Below are 27429 nucleotides of genomic sequence, written 5' to 3'. Positions count from 1 at the left end.
TGTAGTAGTATTTCATACAGAGATACGAAATTTGATTGGTAATTACACTCCCAGTTTTAATTTGGGAAATTATACCATCTCATCGTATTTTGGGCTGACTCCCCCAGATTTTAGTAACAATAGCATTTCATTTCTCAATCTTCTCGTGGGTATTGTTAATTTTACCCATATATTGGTGAGGGGTAATAGAAAAACCACAGTAATGAGAGTGAGTATGCCTTTTCGGAGGCCGAGAGTTGTTGTCCGTAGAGTGAGAGCTGCTCCTCGTACAGAGAGCACCCCCACTCCTGCTTCTGCAGCCGCTTCTTGCCCCCTCTCACGCAAGGGCACAACTCAGATAAGGCCGGCCAGCGTTGCCAGTGTTTCTGCTACAGCTGCAGCTCCTGTCTCTACCCCCACGGACACTGCTGCTGCTCAGAAAGCAAGCCCTGCTGCTGCTACTGCTGCCGATACCACAGCCTCTCCCCCTCAGCCCACACAGCTACTTGTTGCCCCTGTAACTAAGAGAAAAGGAAAACAATGGAAATCAGAAACAAGCCTTCACCCCTCCAAATCTGAAGGAGATGACCAAGTGATAGAGGAGATAGAGGATACTGCCTCTCCTCGCAGAGCAGCTAGAAGAGACTCCAAAGCAGAGTCATCTGAGGAGGACTCGGACTCAGAATCTGCTCAGTCCTATTCCATGAGAGACTTGCGTACTCTGAGAAAAGACTACAGCCGTTTTTCAGGTGAACCACTTCTCTCTTGGTTACTCCGATGCTGGACGGAAGGGGCTGCTACCATAACATTAACTCAGAAGGAAGCCAGACAGTTGGGATCCCTGGCCAAAGATGCAGGTATTGATCGGGCATTTGGGGATAAGGTTGGAACCACCAGCCTATGGAAACGACTCTTAGCAGCTGTAAGGGAGAGATATCCCTACAAAGAGGAAATAGACTGCCCACAGGTCAAAGCACACAAACTTGAAAAAGCCATCAGGTATCTGGAAGAATTGGCTGTACGAGACGTGATCTATAATGCTGATGACATTGAAGATCCTTATCACGTACCTTGCCCTAAACCCATGATGCAAAGGTTTGTGCATGCTGCACCACCACCTTTTAACCATACACTATCAGTAATGCTATGGGCTCCTGCAGATGTGGCTGCAACTGTGGGTGATGTGATTAAAACAGTACGAGAATGTGAAGATGCTGTCACAGCCCTTTGTCGGGCCTGGGTCTCAGCTATAAAGGGACAATCTGAGAAACTGTACCCATCCCTTTTTCCTCAGACAGAAGGAGAACCCCACACTGCAGCCATTAAGAAGAGACACCCTCCTATGAGACGGAATCAAGAGAAAGAGACTTCAGCAAGAGGAATCCTATGGGCACTCCTGAGGGAGTATGGAGAGGACATGAAAAAGTTTGATCAGAAGCCTACTACTGTCCTAGAGGAGCAAGTACGTAAGTTGCTGAATAAGACGAAGGCGAAAGGAGGTCCTTCTAAAAAGATGGCTGCCCAAGTCTCCAGTGTGGAGTTACCCAATTCAAATATGTTGGTGACTCAAGATCCCTGTACATCAGGAGTGAGTACTGGGGATGCAAACTCCAGTAATGCACATACTGACAATGCTGTATGTGCTCAAGCTTAGAGGTGCCCTGCCTCCAGCCAGGTGGAGGAAAGGGACAACCGAATTTATTGGATTGTGTGGATTCGATGGCCTGGCACATTAGAGCCACAAAAGTATAAAGCCTTGGTGGACACTGGTGCACAATGCACACTAATGCCATCGAATCAGAAGGGGACAGACTCTGTCACTATTTCTGGAGTGACAGGGGGATCTAAAGAACTGACTATTGTGAAGGCTGATGTGAGCCTCACTGGAATAAAATGGCATAAGCACCCGATAGCGACTGGTCCAGATGCTCCGTGCATCCTTGGCATAGACTACCTCAAGGGAGGTGATTTCGAGGACCCAAAAGGGTACCGGTGGTCCTTTGGTACTGCAGCTATTAAGACTGAGAATGGAGAATGGCTGCATGCTTTGTTTGGCCTTTCAGACAAATCCTTTGTAGTGGGTTTGCTGAGAACTATAAACCAGCGGGTGCCAACTGCCACTTCAATAGTGCATCGAAGACAATATCGTGTCAACAGAGATGCTGTGATCCCCATTCACAAGCTGATCCGGCAACTAGAAAGCCAAGGAGTGATCAGCAAGACTCACTCACCCTTCAACAGTCCTGTATGGCCAGTGAGGAAGCCTAATGGAGAGTGGAGGCTGACAGTGGACTATCGTGCCCTGAATGAGGTTACTCCGCAACTAAGTGCTGCTGTGCCGGACATACTAGAACTTCAGTATGAGCTGGAGTCAAAGGCAGCCAGGTGGTATGCTACTATTGACATTGCTAATGCATTTTTTGCTATTCCTATAGCACCAGAATGCAGGGCACAGTTTGCTTTCACCTGGAGAGGTATCCAGCATACTTGGAATCGACTGCCCCAGGGGTGGAAACACAGTCCTACCATCTGCCATGGACTGATCCATGATGCCTTGGAAAAGGGTGGAGCTCCAGAACATCTACAGTACATTGATGACATCATTGTGTGGGGTGACACAGCAAAGGAAGCCTACGAGAAAGGTAAGAAGATAATTGAAATCCTTCTAGAGGCTGGTTTTGCCATTAAAAGGAGCAAGGTCAAGGGACCTGCACAAGAGATCCAGTTTCTGGGAGTTAAGTGGCAAGATGGACGTCGCCACATCCCAATGGACGTGATTAACAAAATAACAGCTATGGCCCCACCAACTACTAAAAAGGAAACTCAGTCCTTCTTAGGAACTGTTGGTTTCTGGAGGATGCATATTCCTCTTTATAATCAGATTGTGAAACCTCTCTACGAGGTTACCCGGAAGAAGAAAGACTTTAAATGGGGTTCAGAACAACAAGCTGCTTTTGAGAGTATTAAACAGGAGATTGTGCAGGCAATGGCCCTTGGACCAATTCGAACAGGGCCAGACATTAAGAATGTTCTTTACACCGGAGATGGAGGTGATGGTCCTACATGGAGCCTCTGGCAGAAAGCTCCAGGAGAGACTCGAGGCCGACCTCTTGGATTTTGGGGTTGAAACTGCAAAGGCTCCGAAGCCAACTACACAGCCACTGAAAAAGAGATACTGGCTGCATATGAAGGAGTTAGAGCTGCCTCAGAAGTGATTGGTACTGAAGCACAGCTCCTCCTGGTGCCACGATTACCTGTACTGGGTTTTATGTATACAGGTAGACAATCTTCCCATCATGCTACCGATGCTACCTGGAGTAAGTGGATTGCTTTACTCTCACAGAGAGCTAGGATAGGAAGATTCAATCGTCCAGGAATTGTAGAAGCAATAACACATTGGCCAGAAGGAAAACACTTTGGAATGCCACCAGAAAAAGTGGTAAAACGGGCTGAAGAAGCCCCACCATATGACCAACTACCAGAGGATGAAAAACAATATGCTCTTTTCACTGATGGATCCTGTCGACTGGTAGGAGGCCATCGAAGGTGGAAAGCTGCTGTATGGAATCCTACACGACTAGTTGCAAAAACAGATGAAGGAGATGGTGAATCAAGTCAATTTGCAGAGGTAAAAGCCATCCAATTGGCTTTGGACATTGCTGAACAAGGAAAGTGGCCGAGACTTTATCTCTATACTGACTCATGGATGGTAGCAAATGCCTTATGGGGTTGGTTAAAGCAGTGGAAACAAAAGAACTGGCAACGTAGAGATAAACCTATCTGGGCTGCTGAACTGTGGAAAGACATTGCTGCAAGGTTAGAGAAACTTGATGTAAAAGTGCGTCATGTAGATGCCCACGTACCTTCGTATCGAGCTACTGAGGAACATCGAAACAATCAGCGAGCAGATGAGGCTGCTCAAGTGTTCCAAATAGACCTGGACTGGGACCATAAAGGTGAACTGTTTTTAGCCAAATGGGCCCACAATGCTTCAGGTCATCAAGGCAGGGATGGAACATATCGATGGGCTCGTGACCGAGGGGTGGATTTATCTTTGGACGCTATTGCCCAGGTTATCCACGATTGTGACATATGTGCTGCAATTAAGCAAGCTAAAAGGTTGAAACCTCTGTGGTATGAAGGGAGGTGGTCAAAGTATAGGTATGGGGAGGCCTGGCAAGTCGATTACATCACACTGCCTCAAACCCGCCAGGGTAAGCGCTATGTGCTTACAATGGTGGAGGCAAGTACAGGATGGCTGGAAACATATCCTGTGCCTCATGCCACAGCCCGGAACACTATTCTGGGCCTAGAGAAACAAGTCCTGTGGAGACATGGTACACCAGAAAGAATTGAGTCAGATAATGGAACTCATTTCAAAAATAGTCTTATAAATAACTGGGCCAAAGAACATGGTATTGAGTGGATATACCATATCCCCTCTCATGCACCAGCCTCAGGTAAAATTGAAAGGTACAATGGACTGTTAAAAACTACCTTAAAGGCAATGGGTGGTGGAACTTTCAAGAACTGGGAGAGGCATTTGGCAAAAGCTACCTGGTTAGTTAATACCAGGGGTTCCATCAATCGAGCTGGTCCTGCTCAGTCAGATCTTCTACACACAGTAGATGGAGACAAAGTGCCTGTGGTGCATGAAAGGAATCTCCTAGGGAAAACAGTTTGGGTTTATCCTGCCTCGGGCAAAGGCAAACCCATTCGTGGGGTTGCTTTCGCTCAAGGGCCTGGACACACTTGGTGGGTAATGATGAAAGATGGAGAAGTACAATGTGTGCCACAGGCGAATCTAACACTAGGTGAGAATTCCTAATTTCTGCTGATTGAAGCATGATGCAAATGGTATGGAATAAGGGGTGGAGTGTCCTGGTTTGGACTAGGATAAAGGTGATTTTTCTGAGTTTCTTGTCGATGGTTGAACTTGCTGAGGTTGACAGCAAGTTTCTCAAATGGAGTATTCCATCCCATGTGCGTCATCCTTGGTATGGAGTTGGGGGATCTCGAGGACCGAGCCACACCCTCACCAGCTGATCGGCCTCACCTGAGATCATCAGCAGAAGTGCTGGGTACCACCCCCCTTAACAGCCAATTGGTCTCACCTGTGGCACTAGAAAAGACCAGCAGAAGCTCCTGGCTGCCTTCCTGGCTGGCTGCTTGTGGCCCTGCTTGCTGCCCTGCCCGGTTGCCTGCTGCCCGGTTGCCTGCTGCCCGGTTGCCTGCTGCCCGGTTGCCTGCTGCCCGGTTGCCTGCTGCCCGGTTGCCTGCCTGCTTGCCTGCCTGCCTGCTTGCCTGCCTGCCTGCCTGCCTGCTTGCCTGCCTGCCTGCTTGCCTGCCTTCACCCGGCATCTTGGAAGGATCCCACCCAGTCCGTTTGCCCGCCTGCTGCCCTGCCTGCTGCCCAGTTGCTTGCCTGCCTGCCTTCACCCGGCTTTGCGTGAGAACTGTTGGGGGAAAAGGGGGAAGGACTCTGATATTAATTTTCCTGTATATTTGTGTATATATATATATATAGCATTTTTCTTTTTTTTTTCCTATTTACCATTATTGTTTTCATTAAAGTTGATTGGTTTAGCCTCCAACCCATAAGTCTCTCTCCCTTATTCTCTCTCCTTTCTTATCAAGGAGGAGAGAGAGATTAATAGAGAGCATCTGTCACCCGGTTTAATCGCCGGGCCAGTGTCAAACCGTGACACCACCTCTGTCATGATGATCACAGCTCTCTTTTCCCATCTGTCTCTCTAAACCATTTCTCCTCAGATTCTTCTTCACTTTCTCTGTTTGACTTTTTTTGGCTTGCACAAAGGAAAACTCCTGCTGTGTCCGTGTGCAGTCAGTTCTCTAAGGAGAGCAGGTGGGAGGTGGTGCAGTGGAGCTGTAACCTCCAGCTGCAAAGATGAGAGTAGAAGTCTAATACAAGGACCAGGGGTGGGAGTCCCAGGAGGGACATGAAAGGAATGGTGGGGATGGGGAGGTGAGAATTAAGTTGCCCACACTGTGTCAGAACTTAGGGAACTTCTATCAGGAGAAAAGCAGTTTTTATTAATCACAGTATGAAATGTTCCTCCTTAACTACAGTGGGAAAACCTCTCCAATTAGCTCTACAAGTCTTGAAGATGTGAAGAATATCCCATGGAGAGCCATAGCTCTTTAGTGAACTCTGTATTTCACTGTGCCCCAGGGTGTGTTTGGTGCTGAGGGCATGATCCTCAGGTGCTGAGAGATGAATGAAGAAACTGCTCCAGAAGTCAGAATGGAACCTGAAAGTACCTTGAAGCATTGATTGGCCCCACTGAGGGCCATTGCTGCCAGAGCCTCCCCATGGCCTTGTTAGAGCAGAGTCAAAGGCTCTGTAAAGGTGGCTCTGAATCCATGAGTTTTATTTTTTATTATTTTTATGAAGCAGTGAGGTCACTCTCTGAACCCCAGGCAATAGGAAGGCAGAGCCCATCCTTCACTTGTGGGTCAGGATTCTTCCTGGGCACAGTGGGGTGTGAAGATCAATAATATCAGAAAATGTACACCACCTCCTGGCTACCCCAAGATGGGATGAGGAGCAAACCGAGGTCAAAGCCTCAAGAAAGAGTTTTTCCTGGTGGTGGTGATACAGTGGCCATTTCTAAAGTCACCTTTCCAGACACAGACTGTCCAGACAAAGGGACAGGATGGAGAGGTGGGCCCATGAAAACTTCATGAGGTTCAACAAGGACAAGCACAAGGTCCTGCACCTTTGCTGGGGCAATCCCCAGCACAAATACAGATTGGGCAGAGCATAGATTGAGAGCAGCCCTGAGGAGGAGGAGGACTTGGAGGTGCTGGTTGGTGAGAAGCTCAGCACCAGCTGGCAAGGTGTGCTGGCAGCCCAGGAAGCCAAGCATGTCCTAAGCTACAAAAAAACCAGCGTGGCCAGCAGGTCAGGGGAGGAGATTCTGCTCCACTCTGGTGAGACCCCACTGCAGTGCTGGGTCCAGTTCTGGAGCCCCAAGCACAAAAAGGACCTGGAGCTGTTAGAACAAGTCCAGAGGAGGCCACAAAGATGATCAGAGGGCTGATCATCAGGAGGTCCATAGGACAACCTAATCAGGTCTAATCAGGTGTGGCTTTGGAGTAAGGAAAGTTTTCTCAGGCCTTTTTTAATTTTGGTCGTGAAAGGCTGCAGGAATGGAGATGACACAAGCTCTCTGGTAGATGTGCTTGAGTGTCTTGATGAGGAGCCAGTTTTTGAGTTTTTCGTCCCTTTTTTCTGATGGCGCCCCTTGGTTCTCACCTTCCCGTCATGCACACCCCGGAAAGATCTGGCTCCACTTCTTGCTGATACCAAATGAGTTATCATAGAATCAAAGGATATGCCGAGCTGGAAGGGACCCATCAAGATGATCAAGTCCATCTCTCTCCTGTGTAGGGTACCCCCGGGATCACTCCATAAGTCTGAGGGCATCATTCAAACTCTTCTAGGACTCAGTCAGGCTTGGTTCTTTGGCTTCCTTTCATTTCCCTAATTTCTTCATTGATCACAGGAGTGAAGAAATCAAAACCAGTCCATTCTCTTCCCCTCATGACGATCCATAGACTGCAATGTAGTCTCCCCTCAGCCTTCTTTTCTCCCAAATGAACAATCCAAGTGATCTCAGCTGCTCCTCATAAGTCATCCATTCCAGACCCTTCACCATCTTTGTTTCTCTCCTTTGGACACTCTCCAACACCTTGATGCCTTTTCTATACTGGGGGTGCCCAAACTGCACACAGTACTCACGATGAGGCCATACCAGTGCAGAGTAGAGCAGGACAGTCACCTCCCTGGACTGGCTGGTGACACTGTGCTTGATGCACCCCAGGACATGGTTGGCCCTCCTGGCTGCCAGGACACACTGCTGGCACATCTCCAGTTTGCCATCAACCAGGACCCCCAGGTCCCTCTCTGCTCCCCAGCCACTCCTTCCCCAGTCTGTACTTGCCACCAGGGTTGCCCCATCCCAGGTGCAGAATTCAGCACTTGCCCTTGTGGTTGGTGATTCAGCACTTGCTGAACTTGTGGTTCAGAACTTGTCCTTCCTGTGCCTGCTGATTGCCCATCTCTCTAACCTGCTGAGGTCTCTCATCCACAAACTTTCTTCAGATTCCTTCCAGTCCTGCACCCAAGTCATTGATGAAGATGTTGAAGAGGACTGGGCCAAGGATGGAGCCCTGCAGGACCCCACTAGTGACCGGTTGTAGGTACAAAGGTAATATGCACAGACAGTACAAAACAATTGATGGAGACAAACTATTTGTCATACAAACCGTGGAATAAACATAGTCCCGAGCTATGCTAGATAAGCACGGGACTTCCTGAATATGCAGCCCCCTGATTGTGAGATTGTCTTGAAGGGATTAGTGGCATAGATAGGGTGTGAATTCTTTCCTTGAGATTGTGAGATAAGAAAAAGGTATATAACTGCATGTAAGGATACAAATAAACAGATTTAGTTTGCATCAAACTGTTGTCCCCGTCCTTGCTGCGGCAACCGGTCACCAGCCTGATGTGACCCCATTCACTGTCACTCTTTGTGCTCCACCTGTGAGCCAGTTGCTCACCCATCACATAGCACGGTTGTCCAGCTGTATGATGGACATTTTATCCAGGAGGATGCTATGAGAGACAGTACCAAAAGTCTTCCTGAAGTCCAGAAATATTACATCCACTGTCTTCCCTTGATCAGCTAGGTGGGTTACCCTGTCATAAAAGATTTGACCAAGCTGTATCCCCAAGTCATTCTCTGCAGGGCTGCTTTCAATCCATTAATCTCCCAGTCTTTACTGACAGTGGGGATTTCCTCCTCCCAGGTGCAGGACCTTGCACTTGGCCTTGATTAACTTCATGAGGATTTCACAGACCTCAAACCTCAAACTCAAACCTGTCCAGGTCTCTCTGGTTGTCATCCCTGCCCTCAAGTGAATCAACTGTGACACTGAGCTTGGTGTCATCTGCAAAGTTGCTGAGGAATCACTTGATCCCACCATCCCTGTCACTGATGAAGATGTTAATTAGTACTGGGGACATCCACTACTATTTAGAAGGTACCTTTAAGTCCAGAAGGAACACCCTTCATTATTGGTTTCCCTTGGACACTGATCTATTGACCATAACTGTCTGCATGAGGTCATCCAGCCATTTCCTTGTTCATCCAACTGTCCATCCATCAAACACATCCCCTCTAATTCAGCAATGAGAATGTTTTAGAGGATCATATCAAGTCTTGGTAGATGATGTCTGCAGCTTATGCCTTGTTCACTGCTGCAATTAGTCCAAGGTAGAAGGTCAGGAGGTTTGTGAGGCCCAGCTGGGCCTTTGTGAAGCTGTGTTCCTCTCTTCAGATCACCACTCTCTTTCCTAAATCACCAGGGAAAAGGTGATTTTAATATGGAAGGTGTGACTTAAGAGGATCTAATATCAAGGATTTGTCTGCTAATATGTGGAAGGGACATGTAGGGGTTAAAATTGGAGTAGCTGAGATGGAGATCTGAGGCAATGATTTGTAGAGGGACAGCGGAAATGGAGCCAGGATCAGGTTGGAGATATGTGTTCAGGAATCAGGGAACACAATGAGGAGGTCCCTCCCATTGAGTCATGAAGACCAGTGTGAACCCCCTTCCTAAACTCCTCAGAGTGTGACTGGACCCAAACATAACACCAGAGGAAGTCTCAGAAAGAGGACATCAGGTAAAGAAATCACTTCTGGGTCCTTTATTTTTTTTTAAAAAGCACATAGATAATATTCCAAAACCTTTCAAGAAGGTTCTGGTTAACAGTGGAAATGAAGGTACAGAATTGGAAATTTAGCGATGGGATTCCTTGTGCACAAGGAAGAATAAAGAGAACAAAATTAGTAATCACCATCAAAAACTTCCAGAAGGATGTCTGTAATGAGACACATTATGAATTAAATGAGATTCATTAAAAGTGATATAAATAAGAAATTGGGAATTTTATTACTTGTAAATCAATCCTCTCATCAGTTTACACAAAGCACCCTTGACCTCTTGGTTCCTCATGCTGTAGATGAGGGGATTCACTGCTGGAGGAACCACCGAGTACAGAAATGACAGCACCATGTCCAGGGATGGGGAGGAGGTGGAGGGGGGCTTCAGGTGGGCAAACATAACTGTACTGATGAACAGGGAGACCACAGCCAGGTGAGGGAGGCACGTGGAAAAGGCTTTGAGCCTTCCCTGCTCAGAGGGGATCCTCAGCACTGCCCTGAAGATCTCCACATATGAGAACACTATGAAAACAAAACAGCGAAAACCTAAGCAGGCGCTGACTACTGAAAACCAAATTTCCCTGAGGTGGAAGTGTGAACAGGAGAGCTGAGGATCTGGGGGATTTCACAGAAGAACTGGTCCAGGGCATTGCCCTGGCAGAGGGGCAGGGAAAATGTATTGGCTGTGTGCAGCAGAGCAGTGAGAAACCCAGTGCCCCAGGCAGCTGCTGCCATGTGGACACAAGCTCTGCTGCCCAGGAGGGTCCCGTAGTGCAGGGGTTTGCAGATGGCCACGTAGCGGTCATAGGACATGATGGTCAGGAGAGAAAACTCTGCTGAAATTAAAAATAGGAATACAAAAACTTGTGCAGCACATCCCCTGTAGGAGATGTCCGTGTTTTCCCAGAGGGAATCGGCCATGGCTTTGGGCAGAGTGGTGGAGATGGATCCCAGGTCGAGGAGGGAGAGGTTGAGGAGGAAGAAGTACATGGGGGTGTGGAGGTGGTGGTTACTGGCGATGGTGGTGATGATGAGGCCGTTGCCCAGGAGGGCAGCCAGGTAGATGCCCAGGAAGAGCCAGAAGTGCAAGAGCTGCAGCTCCCGCCTGTCTGCAAATGCCAGGAGGAGGAACTGGCTGATGGAGCTGCTGTTTAACATCTGCAGACTCTGGGCATATTGCACTGTCAGAAGATTCTAAAAAAGTAAAATCAGAGTTTTCTTAGAAAATCCATTCAGTTTCTCTTACTGGAAAATTTTTTACAGGACATCTTCTTGAGCTATGGTTGTTGCTGGCTGATGGTATCATAGGGAAAAGGGGCTGCACTCCTGGCTCTGCAGGAGTATGTGCTTCCCTACAGCAACTGGTATAAAGGAACATGGGGGGAATCTCAGATTAAGTCCACTCTTGACATCCAAGAGCTTTTCAGCATTATCACCCCCAATGCACCATCCTGCAGAGCAAAGCTGAGGGTAGTTTTTGTTTCCTCTCTTCTCCTTACCCCATAAAAAATGAGGAGTATTTTTAAGGCAGATATACCTGAGATATCTACTGGTCTTAAAGAAAAATCTTGAGGCCAAGTGTCAGTTTGGTAAATCAGTGAGGACTTGTGATCTCTCCATCACTTCTGGTCTCAGCTGTTTCCTTCTGGAGGGCAACCTACAGATCAAGAGGAACCCCAAAGAAAAGAAAACAGATAGTTTCAAAGTTTGTCACATGAAAACAGTGCTTTAAAAACGGGGTCACCTTCATCTCCAAGCTGAGGAACTGGGGTTGCAGAAAGCAGTTTCAGAAAGGTTTTCATTTTTCTTTCAGCTCCCCCCCACTCTCCCAGGGAATGTTCTTGTATGTCTCAAACCCTCAGCATTTATGCTGCACTCGGGGAGAACAGAGCAAGGCAAGAGGATTGCCTGCGGCTGCATGCAGAGAAGGGGGAGCTGGTCTGATGAAGGGAGGGTCAGCTCTTCCCCAGCCTCACAGAGGGCATTGCCCAGAGCTCCAGAGGGCAGAGGGGAGATGGACACCTCCTTGACATGGACACATCTGCTGCCTGGAGCTGCCCCACCCAGGAGCTGGTTCCTTGGCCCCCGTCTCCCTTCCTGCCCCTGCTCACAGAGCCCAGCCAGGCCCCTGGGTGCCCAGCTCTGCCCTGCAGCCACTCGGGGGGTGCAGGGGCTAAAGAAAAGGGCACACCACCCCTGAGGACAATGGAAAGGGGAGGCTGAGCTGAGCTGAGCTGCTGGAGGTGGTGGGTGGAGGCACTTCCTGAGGTTCCCAGTCCCCCTCCAGGTGATGCTTGAGGAGTCTCAGCCCCTTCTCTCCCCTGCACACCTGAGTTTCCATCCCCTCAAGCTGAGTCAGAGACAAGTGGAAGCAGAGCCTGAGGAGAGCCCAGAGTGGAGCAGGAAAGCCCTGCCCTGAAAAGACTCCTGAAAAGTCCCCTCAGAAATATTCTGGGCATCAGCTGGAGCTCTGAACAACCCTGAGTAATTCATCCCTCTCTCAACAGTACCAGGACCCTGCCTTGTCCTCCCTGTCTCCTGCCAGCCACAGCTTCTGCCAGCACCAGGGAGCTCCCCAGACAGGCTGAGAACTGCCCCTGGCAGGCAGGCAGCAGAGTCCCTGCCCCAGCACACAGCCCCTGGGCTGCAGGACCCTGCTCGGAAGGACAGCCCTGGGCACCCCGGCCTGCACACACCCCCTCAGCCCCTGCAGCCATCCCCAGCAGAAGGCAGCCCCATGGCCTCTCTCTCTGACGCTGCTCCAGGACAGCCCTGCTCTGCCAAACCTTTTCCTCCTGCCCACCAAAATCCTCCAGAAGGATCCCAGCAGCTGTGGCACAGGTTGCCAGCTGGAGAAGAAAGCCGCCCTCCAGGAAGCCCAGCTTTACTGCCCTGCAGCCAGAGACTCACCATGGCAGAGGCTGGGAAGATTTCTCCCCCAGGAAGCTCTCAGCTCTCCTCCCAGCCCAGGCTGCCTTTCTCCTCTCTCTCCCTCCTTTCCCCTGCCCTTCTGCCTGCAGGCAGTGCCCTCATCCCTGCTGCACTCTGCAGAGGAGCTGCTCCTGCCCAGAGCTCTCTCTCTGCAGCAGTCTCTGCTTGCCAGCAGCTCTCTCAGTCTCAGGAGCCTGGCCTAGCAGCACAGGATCAGCGCCAGACTTTGCCACTTGCTCAACTCTCTCGGGGCTCCCTCCAGCTCTCCCTGGGGCTCCCCAGGAACCCAATGTGAATGAAAAATTATAAATACAAGAAGTCCCCATTTTGAGAATATTTTTCTCTATCTTCTAATTGAAAAGGTTAATTACAACATTTAATTTTTATTCCACCATTAGTTACTAAAATGATTATTTTTTAAAAATTTTCTTTCTGGTGGGAAATCACCTTTTAAATTTGTCCCTATGTTTTAAGATTCATCCTAAAGAGTACAAGTGGTATACCATTGCTCCTCCCTGAATTTCCACAATATCTCAATCTAAGCATTGCACCTGGTGTCCCTTACTGCCCGACAAGGCAGAGGAGCTGAGGGAGTCCCTGATCAAACAGGTGAATGCACACTGGAGTCCATTCCAGTCCCTCCTCCCTGTCACATGCAGCAAGACAAACCAGGCAAGCCAGAGCAGTGCAGTCCCATTCAGGTCACCTAAACTTTTGTCCCAAATCCGGGTTTCATCATCCAGTGTGCATTAAGCCAATCAAACACACAGAGCTGAGATATTGGTTTTTTCCCAGCAATGACCAGGGTTGGGTGCTGGGTGGTAATTCCATAAAGGCAGCACTTCAACATCTGTAACACCAGTGAACCTCATCATTACAGATAACTCTGACACCACTGACTGATACAGAGTGAAAGGACATAATGTCAGATCACCAATTATAGTAGCAATTCTTTCTCTAGTAAAGAAACAAAACAGCATTAACAAGCCTTCATTGTCTTAGTCTTCATCACTGTGTCTTTTAGATGACCTGTAGCACTTGTCTTTCTTTTCTGGCAGTCCAAAATGCCCTAATTATTTTTTTCTCAGTTTTGGTCCTTCTGCAGACTTTGGAAACATTGAGATATTCTGTAATCTGCTTTTAGAGATTAGTTTTCCATAGTAACTACATTCATTTATCACATATACCCTTTGACTTGTAGAAAACAACTTTACAACTTGGAAAGTTACAGAGAGGGGTATGTTTATTCAGTGTCGGGCAAACGAGGGAATGATTCCTCCAGAATCCATGTGCACCCATCTCACAGTCATGCTTTTGTTGTATACACTGAGGTTTTACATATTCATGTAACTGCAGCACAACCACCTGCTGCTGGCACAACAGCACAGGACACAGAGGCAAACCCTGGCTGCTGACAGTGGGTATGTGATGGACACCTCAGGGCAGTTTAGACCATTTGGGCTCTGCTCTGAAAGCAGCTGATTTTCTTTTCAAGTCCCACTGCAAAGTCACACTAAAATGCTCCATATGGGTGTTCCCTAACTAAAAAAAATGAAATAGACCTGGTCCCATTCAGACACCTCCCCTGACGAGTGTGTCGCTGTGATAATCACTTCCTTGTTTTACCTTATATGGTTTGGAAGAATCTAAAGATGTGGAAGTTTGGAAACTCTAAAGCTTGGAAATTTTGGTGACCTGGTGGGTCTGGTGATGAGAGATGAGATCGTAGCTCTGGAAAAAACTCTTCTCACAGTGGGAGCAGCTTTAGGGTCGATCACCCCTATCGAGGCGCTGATGTCTCAGCAAATGGGAGCTTCTCCTGAAGCTCTTCCCACAGTCGGGACACTTGTAGGGACGTTCACCTGTATGGATCCGTAGGTGTCTGGTGAGGTTTGATATTTCTGTGAAGTTTTTCCCACAGTCAGGACACTCATATGGACGTTCACCTGTATGGATCTGCAGGTGTTGGGTGAGACCCCAGCTGGCTGTGAAGCCCTTCCCACACTGGGGACACATGTAGGGTTTTTCCCCAGTGTGCACATGTTGGTGATTAATCCAAGAGGTGCTATTGTTGAAGGCTTTCCCACAGTGAGTGTAGGGATACAACTTCTCTCCTGTATGGATGCGATGATGGCGTGATAAATTGGAGCTGTGGGAAAACTCCTTCCCACACTCCAGACACTTATAGGGTCTCTCTCCCATGTGGATGCGGTGATGCTCAGATAAATGGGATCTCTGGGAAAACTCCTTCCCACATTCAGAACATTTAAAGGGTTTCTCACCTGTATGGATCCGTTGATGCTGGATAAAAAGCCATCTCCTGCTAAAACCTTTCCCACAGTCAGGGCAGGTGTAGGACATGGTGCCTGTGTGATGGTGTCACCATTGGATCAGATCCGAGCTGTCGCTAAACCGTCTCCCGCAGTCAGGACATCTCTGGGGTCTCTCACCCCGATGGATTTTCTGATGGTGGAGATGGGCCCAGAAGATCCTAAACCTTTTCTCATGTTCCTGGCCATGGTCAAATTTTTCTCCTGGATGTATTCAGTGATTTTTCACTAATGTCAAACTTTGACTAAAAGCTTTCTGGTCCCGTGAGGTTTTTGCCCAGATTGAGCCACCCCGTGTCTGTGAAAGAAGCCATAGTGCAGTGACAAAGTAGAGGAGAGATTTTTGTTGGGTGAGGGCAGCCAAAACCTACATCAGTCCTATTGTGGGTGAAAATGGAGTGTGAGGTGGAATGAGGAGGTTACCCGTAGAGGTGGACACCCATTGATCATCCTTTACTTCATCTTTAGGAGCTACACTGGCACCAAAAACCCAAAGGGGAACTGGGTGTGACCCAGGGTACTGGGGTTTTGAGCCACTCCTAGCTTGAGTTGGGATCTTGGGGGTCCCTATCACAGCCCCCACCCCAGGATGAGTTGGGATTCCTTGGATGATGTGGGGGGAGACCCAACCACAGCTTATCCATCCTCGTCCGCCCTCACCCCAGGGAGAAGTTTCAGGCTCAGTTTGTTTCTGGTCCTGGGACAGAATTCACTCTCAAATAATTGTTTTCTGTTCAGAGCACCTGGAGTTTGGGGAGGCTGCAGACTCCAACTCTGTGAGTGCACAGGAAGGAGATCAGCAGTGTTGTGTTGGGTTCTCCCCAGCTCTGGAATGTGGGAACCACAGGGACCATGGGCTCCAGGCCAGGGCAGCTGCTCTGACCTGGCCAAGCCCAGTGTTCCACACCATGACCACCAACACCCTCCCTGCAGAGCAGGAAGGTGAAGGAGATGACCTTTGAAGGTCCCTTCCAGCCCAAAGCAGTATGGATCAGAACTGGGATGTTACTGGTGTGTCACTGGTGGCCCCCCAAGGCCCAGTGCCCCAGGTTGGAGGCACGGAAGCTGTGTGACTGTAATATTACTGGTCTGAACCTCCTTAATGCCCTGGGAGGACATTGGGAGGGACTGGGAGGGAAATGGGGGAGACTGGGAGGGAGTGGGAGGGGATGGGAGGAACTGGGAGGGGATCGGGGGGCACTGGAAGGGACTGGGAGGTTATATGGGGGGACTGGGAGAAGGTAAAGGGAACTGGGAGAGACTGAGGGGGTGCTGGGAGGGGACTGGGAGGAACTGGGATGAACTGGGAAGGGACTGGAAGGAACTGAGAGGGACTGGAAGGGTATTGAGAGGAGCTGAAAGGCAACGGGAGGGCACTGGGAGGGGATCGGGAGCACTGGGAGGGACCGGGGGGGGATTTGGGGTCCAGAGGGGTTCCGGGAGGTTTTGGTGGTGGCTTTTTTACCTCTCTCCTCCCACACCGCTTTTGGCGCAACCGCGTTGACGTCATAGAAAGCGCAACGGTGCCGCAGAGGAGGGGCGTTGGGAGAGGCGCAAAGCACGATGGGAGTTGTAGGCGAAGGGTGCGTGGTGAGCGGTGGCGTGCAAAGGCTGATGGGAAATGTAGCCCGGAATCCCCAAGGACTGACCCGACCCAAAACACCGCAGAAACAACCCAAAATCCCTACCAAATCACCCTGAAATGCCCTAAACTGGAGCCCAGCGGACACGGAAGGCCAAGAAGCACCAAATAGCCACCAAAGGTACACAGAAAAGGGGATTTGGGGGTAAAAATTTGAGGATTTGCTTTTAAAAAGGGGGTTAGGGTTTGAAAAATGGGCATTTGGGGTAAAAAAAGAAGGGATTTGGGGTGGAAAAGGGAGATTTAGGGTCTAAAAGGGAGGGTTTTGGTAAAAACTCAATGATTTAGGGTGGAAAATGTAGGATTTGGATCAAAAATGGGCATTTTTACATAAAAACAGAGGGATTTAGGGTGGAAAAGGTGTATTTGGAGATGAAAAGAGGGTTGGGCAGGCAGTCAGGTGTGGCTCAGGCATTTCCTGGAAATCTGTGCTTGATGCTGGTCCTGTCTGCCTCGGCCCCCACTCCCCCTCGGGACATTCCTCTGTCTCCATTGTGACCCTGAACAGGGAGCCTTGAGAACTCAGGTGGCAATGCTGAGGTGCAGGGGCTGTGCTGCTGCAAGGAGGCAGCCCCAATGCACCCAGAAATTGAAGGGGAGGAGGAAAAGATGGTCAGCAAATGATCATCACCCCTCTCCCTTTCCCCTCCTTCCCCTGCTACATCACTTGTCCTCGTTTGGCTTAGATGGCTCAGGTACCTCGTCTCTGGAATTCAGTTTTCCCTACTTTTCTCTCCCAAGTGCACACTATTTGTAAGTCTCCTGCCTAGCAGACCCTTCACAGCACCTTCAACAGCTCAGCTGGGAACTCCTGGAAATTCTTGTTCAGTGGAAAGAGATGGACTCTTCAGGGACAGAGTGGCCTGATGTAAACACTTGAAAAAATATTTGATTCTTGAGCAAGGATTATTTAGGCTTTTTTTCTTTTCAAGCTCACATATCAAACATGCTGCCACATTAACATATCTAAAGACTGGCAAACAGGAAAACAAATTCCTGGCGCCTGACATTTGGCCAGACCTCACGAAATTAGCATATCTTAACAAACTGATAAGGTAACTTGTCTTCGGGAAGTATGCTCAACTCTGGGAAAGCCTCATTTATCAACAACTCACACAAAAGGAAAAAAGACGGGGACCCGCTTTCCTTTGCATTATAAAAATCCCCCAGAAAGAACCGAAAAGGAGCCAGCAGCTCAGAAGAACCATGTGGAAGCCAGCTCCTGTGACTACGAACTCCAGCCAGCTCAGTGCAGAAAGGTGGGCAAGCAGCTCCGAAGGCCCAAGCGGAAAGCGGCGACGCGGCTTTTCGACTACAGCGGCAGCGCGGTAAAACGACTCCAACCCTCCCCCCCTCCGCTAGGACCTACTGGCAGTAAAACATTTTAAATAACCCCCTAAATTACCCCCTCGTTTCTTTCTTTCTTTCCTTAACGACCCGTCCCTCCAAAAGTAGCAAATTGTGTTTACCCTCTCTTAACTGTGATATTTTGTTTTCCCTTCCCTAAAAATAAACCCTTGTAACTTGTTTGTTTGAAACGTGTTAGCTTGCAATTTTATGCGTCATCTCTGAAGCAGAGGCTGAGAAATCCTCATAATCAAAATATAAAATAATAAACAGATCACGACATGGCCTCATTAGGAAAAAAGTGTTTCAGGGAGTTGAGACCCCTGATCCTGCTTAGTGTCCTTACTTCTGCATTCCCCTAAAGGCCTTTTCAGCATGGTGGAACTTTTCTCTCTCTCCCACTTTTCTGTTGCTTGAAAGCAGAATTTGTCTAATTCCTGTTCTGGGTACTACTGAGAATGACATCGTGTGTCTTAAGCTAAATGTGAGCAACTGAACATTCTCTTTCAATCCACAGAAACGGGCACATCCCTGTGGACACTCAGAGGAGATCTAGTCTTCTAAGAAGAGCAGTTTGACCTTCTCAGAGGACCTGTTCCTGCCCTTTCACTAAGAATGGAGGCCTTAAACAAAGTGTGAATTCATCCCCATGAGTCAGTGACTTCTGCCCAATTCTTTGTACAACAAACACAAATGCATGCTCAGGTACTCCACCTGCCAAGCAGGGAAAACAGTCCTACAGCACTTTGTGGAGAAAGAGGAATGAGAAAACTGCATATCACCAGTGGAGTTCCTCCTCCTGGGACTGAGTGATGTCCCCAGTCTTCAGGTGCCTCTCTTTCCCCTCTCTCTCATGATTTACCTGGTGATAATGTTTGGCAACCTCCTCGTTGTTGTGCTCCAGTGACAGATCAGCATCTTCACACGCCCATGTACTTCTTCCTGGGGAATTTCTCCGGTATGAAAATCTGCTATACCTCCACTATCCTGCCCAGGCTGCCGGCCAGCTTCCTAACCAGGGACAGTGAAGCCCAAAAAGGCCGAATAAACTGTTTAGAGACAAAGTTTTGAGTCTTTAAACAGCAAAGGTATTTATTCACGGATCCGGGGAACTCCCAGCTCACGCTGGACAGAGAGTTCACCCTCGGGGGGGGTAGGGTTAGGGTATTTATACAGCCTTTCATGCATATTCATAAGATTACGACAGGTAATTATAATATTCATAACAGGCGGAGTCTGGGCGGAACCAGGTGGAGTCTGGGCGGAACCAGGTGGATTCTGGGCGGAGTTGTTCTCTCGGGGATATGTCCCTCTTAGGGTTAAACTTCTATCTCCCTTGATTCCATGTGGCTTCATGTTGTTCTATGGATATCGGGCCCCAGCCATAACTTTTCTCTTATCTGCTGGTTGTGGCATCTTTATGTTCTCCTTGTGCAGATGTTCACATGCTTTTGGGGCCAAGCTGGCACCTCCCTGGCCTTGGCGGTGCCTTGATCTAAAACGAAATTTACACTCCCAATTATTTCTCAGGCAGAAAGCTAGCTTCGTTAGGCCTTGTTTTGCTTTTCGCTGTGACAGTGGAAAGCTGTTTTGCTCCTAACTGAAACAGTGGAAAATTACGAGTTTGGACTGCTTTGCCTGGTCTTTTCTACCGGTTATGATCACTAGTTCTAATTCTACATTAGATAAATTCACACAAACAACTTGGCCTGCTCTCCTTTTCCCACAGGAATTGATCTGTTGAGATCCTTTCCTGTTTCAACAGAACAATTCCTGCTCAAGGCTGCATGACACACTTCTTTTTCTTTGGCTGTTTTGCAGGTATTGAGTGATATCTGCTGGCCACGATGTCGGATGATCAAGACTTGGCCATATGTCAACCCCTGCTCCACACAAGCCTCATGAAGGGGAAGGTCTGTCTTCAGCTGGTGGCTGGCCCTTGGCTAGCAGGATGATGTAAACACTTTGAAAATACAAAATATGTCTCTCGAATCAGTATTTTTTCTGCTCTTTTAAAACATACCAAACATACTCTCAATTAACAGATCTTTACCTCACTATATCATGCCTGACAGGCACCTAAAGATAAGGGTGCTTATCAGGTCACTTCCTGGTACATGGTCCAGACAAAGACAATAAAATTAGCAAGACAACAAAGACTGAAAGATAAGAATAAATAAAAGATAAATTCTTGGGATGGCAAAAGTCTGTGTCATCTTTAGCAAGTCTGTGTGCCAGTGATTTATGAAAAGACAGACCCCTTTTTTGCTATATAAAAAACTCCAAGAGGAAAGGAGAAGACGCAGCTCTCTCTGCGCCCCCCCTTCTCTCGCCACTTCGGCTTCAGCTACGGGACAGCAACAGCGGAAGAAAGGAAAAGCGGAGAACATCAACCAAGCAGGAACAACGGATCCTACGCCCCCCACTCCAGCCAGAGGCCAGGGCCGGCGGACGGTTCTAAAACTTCATTGTTCTCTTGTTTTCTTTCCTTTTCTTAATGACTCTCTCCCCAAGGTGACTAATTTGTATTAATTCTCTCCTCTTGTAAACTTGTTTTTCCTTTTAAAGGTGGCATTATTGTCTCCTTTCCCTAAAATAAATCCTTGTAATTTGCTAAAATCATAAAGCCTGTTATTTTTGTAAATTCAGGCGACGTCTATGAGTAGTGGCTGGGTTTTCCTCACAATCAAAATATAAAATAATAGCTCGGATCGTAACACAGGATTACTGATGGCTACCGTAGTCACTGGACAGTTCTCCAGGTTACTGTTCTGTGGTCCCAATGAAATGAATCACTTCTTCTGTGGTTTTGCCCCATTGCTAGAGCTTGCCTGCAGTGACACCAGGGTGCTCAGACTGGTTACCTTCCTAATCTGTGTCCTGGATGTAGTCTTCCTCTTTGTGTTCCCATTGGGATCCTACATCCGCATCATAGCTGCCATCCTGAGGATCCCAACCACAATGGGGAGGCAGAAGGCCTTTTCCCCCTGCTCATCTCACCTCATCATGGTCATTGTTTTCTACAGCACCCCCATCATTGTCTACATGGTACCCAGGACAGCCCCACTGAGACAGCTCAACAAAGTGCTCTCCTTTTTCTACACCATCCTCACGCCCATGGTCAATCCCCTCCTCTACAGCCTGGGGAACAGGGAAGTCAAGAGGGCTCTTGGGAATGCACTCAGAAAAAACATGGCCTGAATTCATTGAGAGCTCATACTAGTTGTGATCCCCCAGGAAAGAACAGGTTGTGGTTGAGTCAAGTGTAGACAAATCATAAGTGTGGAAAAAAAAAAAATAATTTGTCCATCTGGTATAATGTTACAAGTGCAGAATCTTGCAAGTGTTGGGGAATGATAAGTGAGGGAAGGGAATCTCTGTCTCAAGGAAATACAGATCTGCTGTGGAAGGGTGTAAAAAATTCCCTGGCTTTCTTCTTTAAAGTAACAACAGTTGTGACCCCACAGGTGGGAGATGTAGAAATGCCACATTGTCATGGGATGGACCACTCTTTTTTGTCAATTTTGGTCATTTATCTTGCCTGCTTCTCCCTAAAAGAGTGTTGCAGGAGTGACCTCCTTACTCCTCTCTTTCTAGAGTGCAAGATGTTCTTCAGAACTGAGCTGTGTCTTTGGTTCTGCAGAACATTCTGTAGCAGTAGCTATAAACATTGAGCATTATCAGTCCCAGAAGCAGACTCTGACTGGAAAAAAACTTGCTGTTAATTTCAGCAATACAGCTGCTTACAAGACACTTAGATGAAAGCAAAACTAGAAGAGAGAAAATTAGCTCTATGCTGGCCAAAAACAGTACAGTCCATGGGCTGCAGATCCACATCTTCCCCTCCGTACTCCTCCATGGGCTGCAGGGGACAGCTGCCCTCTCCCCACAGCCTGCAGGGGAACTTCTGTTCTGGCCCTTCCTTCATTCACTGACCTTGGTGTCTTGTGGAGGGCTGGGAACAGGCTTCCACCTCCTTCTCCATGGACATCTTGGGCATTTTCTGCCACAGATGTTCCATGGTTACTCAGGGCAGCTGCTGACTCCTGAGAGAGGTGCTTTCCCAGATATGGGCACCCGAGGTGTCCACACCCCTTATATATGCCTATGGTCACCACAGAGAGCCCCATGACAATGGTGTCCAGGCACCAGACCCTTCATCACAAAGCCCTGGTGGTGGCTGTGGAGAAGCCGAGGTCTGGAACTGGCTTGGACTCTGTCACAGAACAATGGAATCATGGAATGGGTTGGGTTGGAAGGGTTAAAGATCACCTAGTTCTAACCCAACCATTTCCATGATTCCATGATCCCACTCAACTGAAGCCAACCCTGCCCCTGTCCCCATAGAATTCACTCAATAATTCCAATCAGCCTCAGTCAGCAGCACCCTCTCCTTGATTACTCAAGGATGAGCTTCCTGTGCTCCTCCAGCTGCATGATCCTACAGATCATTGCCATGACCCTCCAGATCATTCTGAATCACAGAATACCTCAGGCTGGAAGAGACCCCTGAGCATCTCCTTGTCTGAGTGCCCTGCTCAAGGCAGGATGAACCAGATGAGGTTGCTCAAGGGCTTCCCCAGCATGGCTTCATCCACAAAGTAGGTGAAAGTGCTTTTTGTCCCACCTCACAGGGAGATTATGAAGACACGTAACAGTGTTGGCACAAGTTCTGGACACTGAGGCACCGTCACTGCTTGCCAGGAGGATTTTGAATCCCTGATGCCCTTGTCTGTGGGGGTGAGGAGTGGCTGCGGAGGCAGAAGTGGGGGTGCTCTCTGTACCAAGAGCAGCTCTGCATCTCCCAAGAAGTGCTCATCCTCACCAGTATATGAGAAAAATTAACAGCAACCATCAGAAGATTAACAAATGAAATGCTATTGCTATTAAAATCTGGTGGAGTAAGCCTGAAATAAGATGGAGTGATATAAATTACCAAATTAAAACTGAAAGTGTAATTACTAACCAAGTTTTTAGCTCTCTATGAAACACCACTGCACCGTGCACCACAATATACATCAGTGTTGAGGACCATATTACAACGATGGCTCTTATGAAAAATAAACCACGTAGTAACACTAATCCCAGCTGCAAAAGCAGATATCACATACCCTGAATACCTAAGATATGGCACAATTGGTTTAATCTCCAACCCTGTGAAATTTCCAGAGAAAGTGTCCTGATTACCTCTCAGCAAAGCCATATTGGTATCCTCCCACTGGAGTTGGCATTCAAACGATTCAGGCAAATTAGTCAAAATTTGAACTGGGCTCAAGCTTATTAACTCAGGCCCCACGTTGTGCATCAATAAATCTGTCAGGTTTTAACACTGTCCTGGCAATTAAACCGAATGAGAGATCCTCTCTATTAATCCCCCTCCCCTCCCAGATAAAGGAAGGAGAATGATAAGGGAGAGAGACTTATGGGTTGGAAAGTAAACTACACAGCTTTAACTGAAACAGTAATAATAAAAAGGAAAAATTACTAAATATATACAAATATGCAGGAAAATTGATACCATGTTCCTCCCCCCTCTCCCCCAAAAACTCTCACATCACCACCGAGGCTGCAGGGCAGCCCTGGGAAAGTCCAGGCTGGACTCCTGGAATCAGCAGCAGTCGGCAGCTGGAGGCAGGAACACACAGATTCAAGCTGGTATGGATCAGGACCACAGGCAGAGGAATGGATGGAATCCTCCCAAGATGCTGAAGCAAACAGGGACAGGAGAAGAAGGGGAAGCAGGAAGGGGTTTGTCCATTGTGCTCCCTCAAATTTATACTGAGTACGATGTGTGTGGAATGGAATACTCTTTTTTGTCAATTCTGATCATTTATCTTGTCTGCTCCTCCGTAAAGGACGGTTGCAGTTGTGACCTCTTTACTCTTTTTCTTTTTTCTAGAACCCAAGATCTTCTCCAGAAGTGAGCATTGTCCTTGGTTCTGCACACCAGTCTCCAGCTGTAACTATAAACATCGAGTGTTATCAATCCCAGAAGCAGAAATTAACTTGCTGTTAATTTCAGAAGTGCAGCTACTTAGGAGAGCCTTAGCTGAAATCAAAATGACAAGACAGAAAATCACTTTTATCCTGGACCAAGCTAGGACACAAGTACATTTTTGGCACATGCTTCTCAAAAGCCAGGCACATGCAGCTCACATGCGTGGAACATGCCGTGCACACGCCTGGCACACGGTTGGCGCATGCATCCCACATGCCTGACACGAGCTTCTCGCACACATCTCAGGAGCTGGGTACACGCCTGGTGCTCGTGTCTGTCCTGGTTTGGGCCAGGATAAAGGTGATTTTCTGTCTTGTACTTTTACTTTTAACTAAGTCTCTTGTAAGTAGTTGCACTTGCTGAAATTAACAGCAAGTTTCTCAGACAGTGTGTGCTTCTAGGACTGATAACACTTGATGTTTATAGTTACTGATAGAGACTGGTATGCAGAGCCAAGGACACTGCTCAGCTCTGAGGAAAACGTTTACCCTCCAGAAGGAAGAAAGAGGTCCCACCCGCAGCCATCCTTTGGGGAGGAACAGACAAGATAGATGCCAGAGTTAACCAAAGAGAGTATTCCATCCCATATACGTCATCCTCAGTATAAATTTGAGGGAGCACGAGGGCCAAGCCAGATTTCCTGCTTCCAGCTTCCAGCTGCCTGCCCTTCCTGCCTTTCCTGCTTCCCTTCCTTCACCCAGCATCCTGGAAGGATTCCGTCCGTTCGTCTGCCTGTGGTCCTGATCCGTGCCAGCCCTTATCTGTGTGTTCCCACCTCCAGTTCCTGACTGCTGCCTACTCCAGGAGTACAGCCTGGACTTTCCCAGGGCTGCCCTGCAGCCTCGGTGGTGACGTGAGAGTTATTGGGGGAAAAGGGGGGAGGAACGTGGTATCCATTTCCCTGTATATTTGTATATATTTAGTAATTTTTCCTATTTATCATTACTGTTTCATTAAAGTTGTGTAGTTTACTTTCCAACCCATAAGTCTCTCTCCCTTAGGCTTTCTCCTTTCTTATCAGGGAGGAGAGAGAGATTAATAGAGAATGTCTGTTACTCGGTTTAATTGCCGGGCCAGTGTTAAACCGTGACAGAAGGTGAGAAGTAAAGTTGCCCACACAGTGTCAGCCCTAAGTGAACTTCTGTCACCTCTTCTCTAAAATGAAAATCATGAGATGATCTGAAAAAATATAAAAAAAAACCTCCCACAAACCATTTTCCTTAATCACATTATGAAATGTTCCTCCTTAACTACAGTGGGAAAACCTCTCCAATTAGCTCTACAAGTCTTGAAGATGTGAAGAATATCCCATGGAGAGCCATAGCTCTTTAGTGAACTCTGTATTTCAATGAGCCCCAGGGTGTGTTTGGTGCTGAGGGCATGATCCTCAGGTGCTGAGAGATGAATGAAGAAACTGCTCTAGAAGTCAGAAAGGAACCTGAAAATACCTTGAAGCTTTGATTGGCCCCACTGTGGGCCATTGCTGCCAGAGCCTCCCCATGGCCTTGTTAGAGCAGATCACTGGAGGCCATGATTGCAGGGAGGCAAAGGCTCTCTAAAAGTGCCTTTTATTTATTATTTTTTTGAAGCAGTGAGGACACTCTCTGAACCCCAGGCAATGGGAAGGCAGAGCCCATCCCTCCCTTGTGGGTCAGGATTCTTCCTGGGCACAGTGGGGTGTGAAGATCAATAATATCAGAAAATGTACACCACCTCCTGGCTACCCCAAGATGGGATGAGGAGCAAACCAAGGTCAAAGCCTCAAGAAAGAGTTTTTCCTGGTGGTGGTGATACAGTGACCATTTCTAAAGTCTCCTTTCCAGACAGAGACTGTCCAGACAAAGGGACAGGATGGAGAGGTGGGCCCATGAAAACTTCATGAGCTTCAACAAGGAGAAGCACAAGGTCCTGCACCTCGGTTGGGGCAATCCCCAGGACAAAATACAGGTTGGGAAGAACATGGATTGGGAGCAGCCCTGAGGAGGTGGAGGAGGGCTTGGGGGTGCTGGCTGATGAGAAGCTCAGCACCAGCTGGCAAGGTGTGCTGGCAGCCCAGGAAGCCAAGCATGTCTTGAGCTACACAAAAAGCAGCGTGGACAGCAGGTCAGGGGAGGAGATTCTGCTCTTCTGCTCCTCTCTGGTGAGACCCCACTGCAGTGCTGGGTCCAGTTCTGGAGCCCCAAGCACAAAAAGGACCTGGAGCTGTTAGAACAAGTCCAGAGGAGGCCACAAAGAAGATCAGAGGGCTGATCATCAGGAGGTCTCTTGGCCAACCTCCTGGTCTCATCAGGGGTGGTATGGTGTAAGAGAAAGTTTCTCAGGGTTTATTAATTTTTTGCTGAAAATCTTCAGGGATGGAGATGACAAAAGCTCTCTGGGAGACCTGCTGCAGTGCTTGAATGTCTTGAGGAGGAGCATGTGACCCCATTCACTGTCACTCTTTGTGCTCCACCTGTGAGCCAGTTGCTCACCCATCACATAGCACGGTTGTCCAGCTGTATGATGGACATTTTATCCAGGAGGATGCTGTGAGAGACAGTACCAAAAGTCTTCCTGAAGTCCAGAAATATTACATCCACTGTCTTCCCTTGATCAGCTAGGTGGGTTACCCTGACATAAAAGTTTTGACCCAGTAGGATACCCAAGTTGTTCTCTGCAGGGCTGCTCTCAATCATTCATCTCCCAGTCTTTCCTGACAGTGGGGATTTCCTCCTCCCAGGTGCAGGACCTTGCACTTGGCCTTGATTAACTTCATGAGGTTTCCACAGACATACTACTTAAATCTGTCCAGGTCCCTCTGGTTGTCATCCCTGCCCTCAAGTGAATCAACTGTGACACTGAGCTTGGTGTCATCTGCAAAGTTGCTGAGGAATCACTTGATCCCACCATCCCTGTCACTGATGAAGATGTTAATTAGTACTGGGGACATCCACTACTATTTAGAAGGTACCTTTAAGTCCAGAAGGAACACCCTTCATTAATGGCATCCCCCTGGACACATTGACTATTACTGCCTGCATGAAGTCATCAGGCCGTTTCCTTGTTCATCATACCCTCCATCCATCAAACACGCCTCCCTCCAATCTAGCAATGGGAATGTTGTAGGGGATCATCTCAAGCCTTGGTAGATGATGTCTGCACCTCTTCCCTTCTTCACTGCTGCAATTACTCTATGGTAGAAGGCCAGGAGGTTGGTGAGGCTCAGTTTGCCCTTGATGAAGCTGTGTTGGCTGCCTCAGATCTCCCTCTCACCCATAAATTTTGATATGGCTTGCAGGAGGATCTGTTCCATGATCTGACATCTGTTCAAGACAAAAACAGGCCTAGTCATCCTGACCTTTGTCATGTGATAAAAATACCAGGAAAAAATGATTTTAATATTAAAGTTTTAATATTAAGTTTTACTGAATAGGATCTAATTTCAAGGATTTTTCCATTACTATGTGGAAG

The 27429-nt window shown here is 48.0% G+C and overlaps 5 protein-coding genes and 1 pseudogene across 5 annotated transcripts in view; 3 read left to right on the top strand and 3 right to left on the bottom strand.

Moving 5' to 3' along the window:
- LOC139789285 (zinc finger protein 501-like) overlaps positions 1 to 15826 on the bottom strand; it is a 373834-nt gene extending 358008 nt beyond the window's left edge. The window contains 1 exon segment of the mRNA XM_071729805.1: positions 15736 to 15826. The gene's annotated coding sequence lies outside the window, so the exon portion shown is untranslated.
- The window catches only part of LOC139789283 (zinc finger protein 501-like), a 508475-nt gene that overhangs the window by 56288 nt on the left and 424758 nt on the right, over positions 1 to 27429 (top strand). The window lies entirely within an intron of this gene.
- LOC139789168 (olfactory receptor 10AG1-like) overlaps positions 2465 to 27429 on the top strand; it is a 240383-nt gene continuing 215418 nt past the window's right edge. The window contains exon 1 of the mRNA XM_071729688.1: positions 2465 to 2621. Coding sequence (XP_071585789.1) covers positions 2526 to 2621 — 96 coding nt within the window. The 5' untranslated portion in view covers positions 2465 to 2525. The remainder of the gene's footprint in view (positions 2622 to 27429) is intronic.
- Positions 9930 to 10889, bottom strand: LOC139789279 (olfactory receptor 14J1-like; annotated as a pseudogene).
- LOC139789281 (zinc finger protein 3-like) lies at positions 14151 to 15826 on the bottom strand. The gene is made up of 2 exons (XM_071729800.1): positions 15736 to 15826; positions 14151 to 15196 (listed from the first exon to the last, which is right to left on the bottom strand). Exon 2 carries the CDS (start codon positions 15021 to 15023, stop codon positions 14427 to 14429), a length of 597 nt encoding a protein of 198 aa, XP_071585901.1. The 5' UTR covers positions 15024 to 15196; positions 15736 to 15826; the 3' UTR covers positions 14151 to 14426.
- LOC139789149 (olfactory receptor 5P76-like) overlaps positions 15901 to 27429 on the top strand; it is a 428065-nt gene continuing 416536 nt past the window's right edge. The window contains 7 exon segments of the mRNA XM_071729673.1: positions 15901 to 15934; positions 17805 to 18008; positions 18749 to 18880; positions 18883 to 19005; positions 19803 to 19927; positions 20329 to 20435; positions 20687 to 21341. Of these exon segments, the coding sequence (XP_071585774.1) occupies positions 15901 to 15934; positions 17805 to 18008; positions 18749 to 18880; positions 18883 to 19005; positions 19803 to 19927; positions 20329 to 20435; positions 20687 to 21182 (1221 nt within the window). The 3' untranslated portion in view covers positions 21183 to 21341.

Source organism: Heliangelus exortis, chromosome W (assembly GCF_036169615.1).
Source record: "Heliangelus exortis chromosome W, bHelExo1.hap1, whole genome shotgun sequence".
In the NCBI taxonomy this organism is placed as follows: domain Eukaryota; kingdom Metazoa; phylum Chordata; class Aves; order Apodiformes; family Trochilidae; genus Heliangelus; species Heliangelus exortis.
This window is presented reverse-complemented; position numbering and strand designations above follow the sequence as displayed.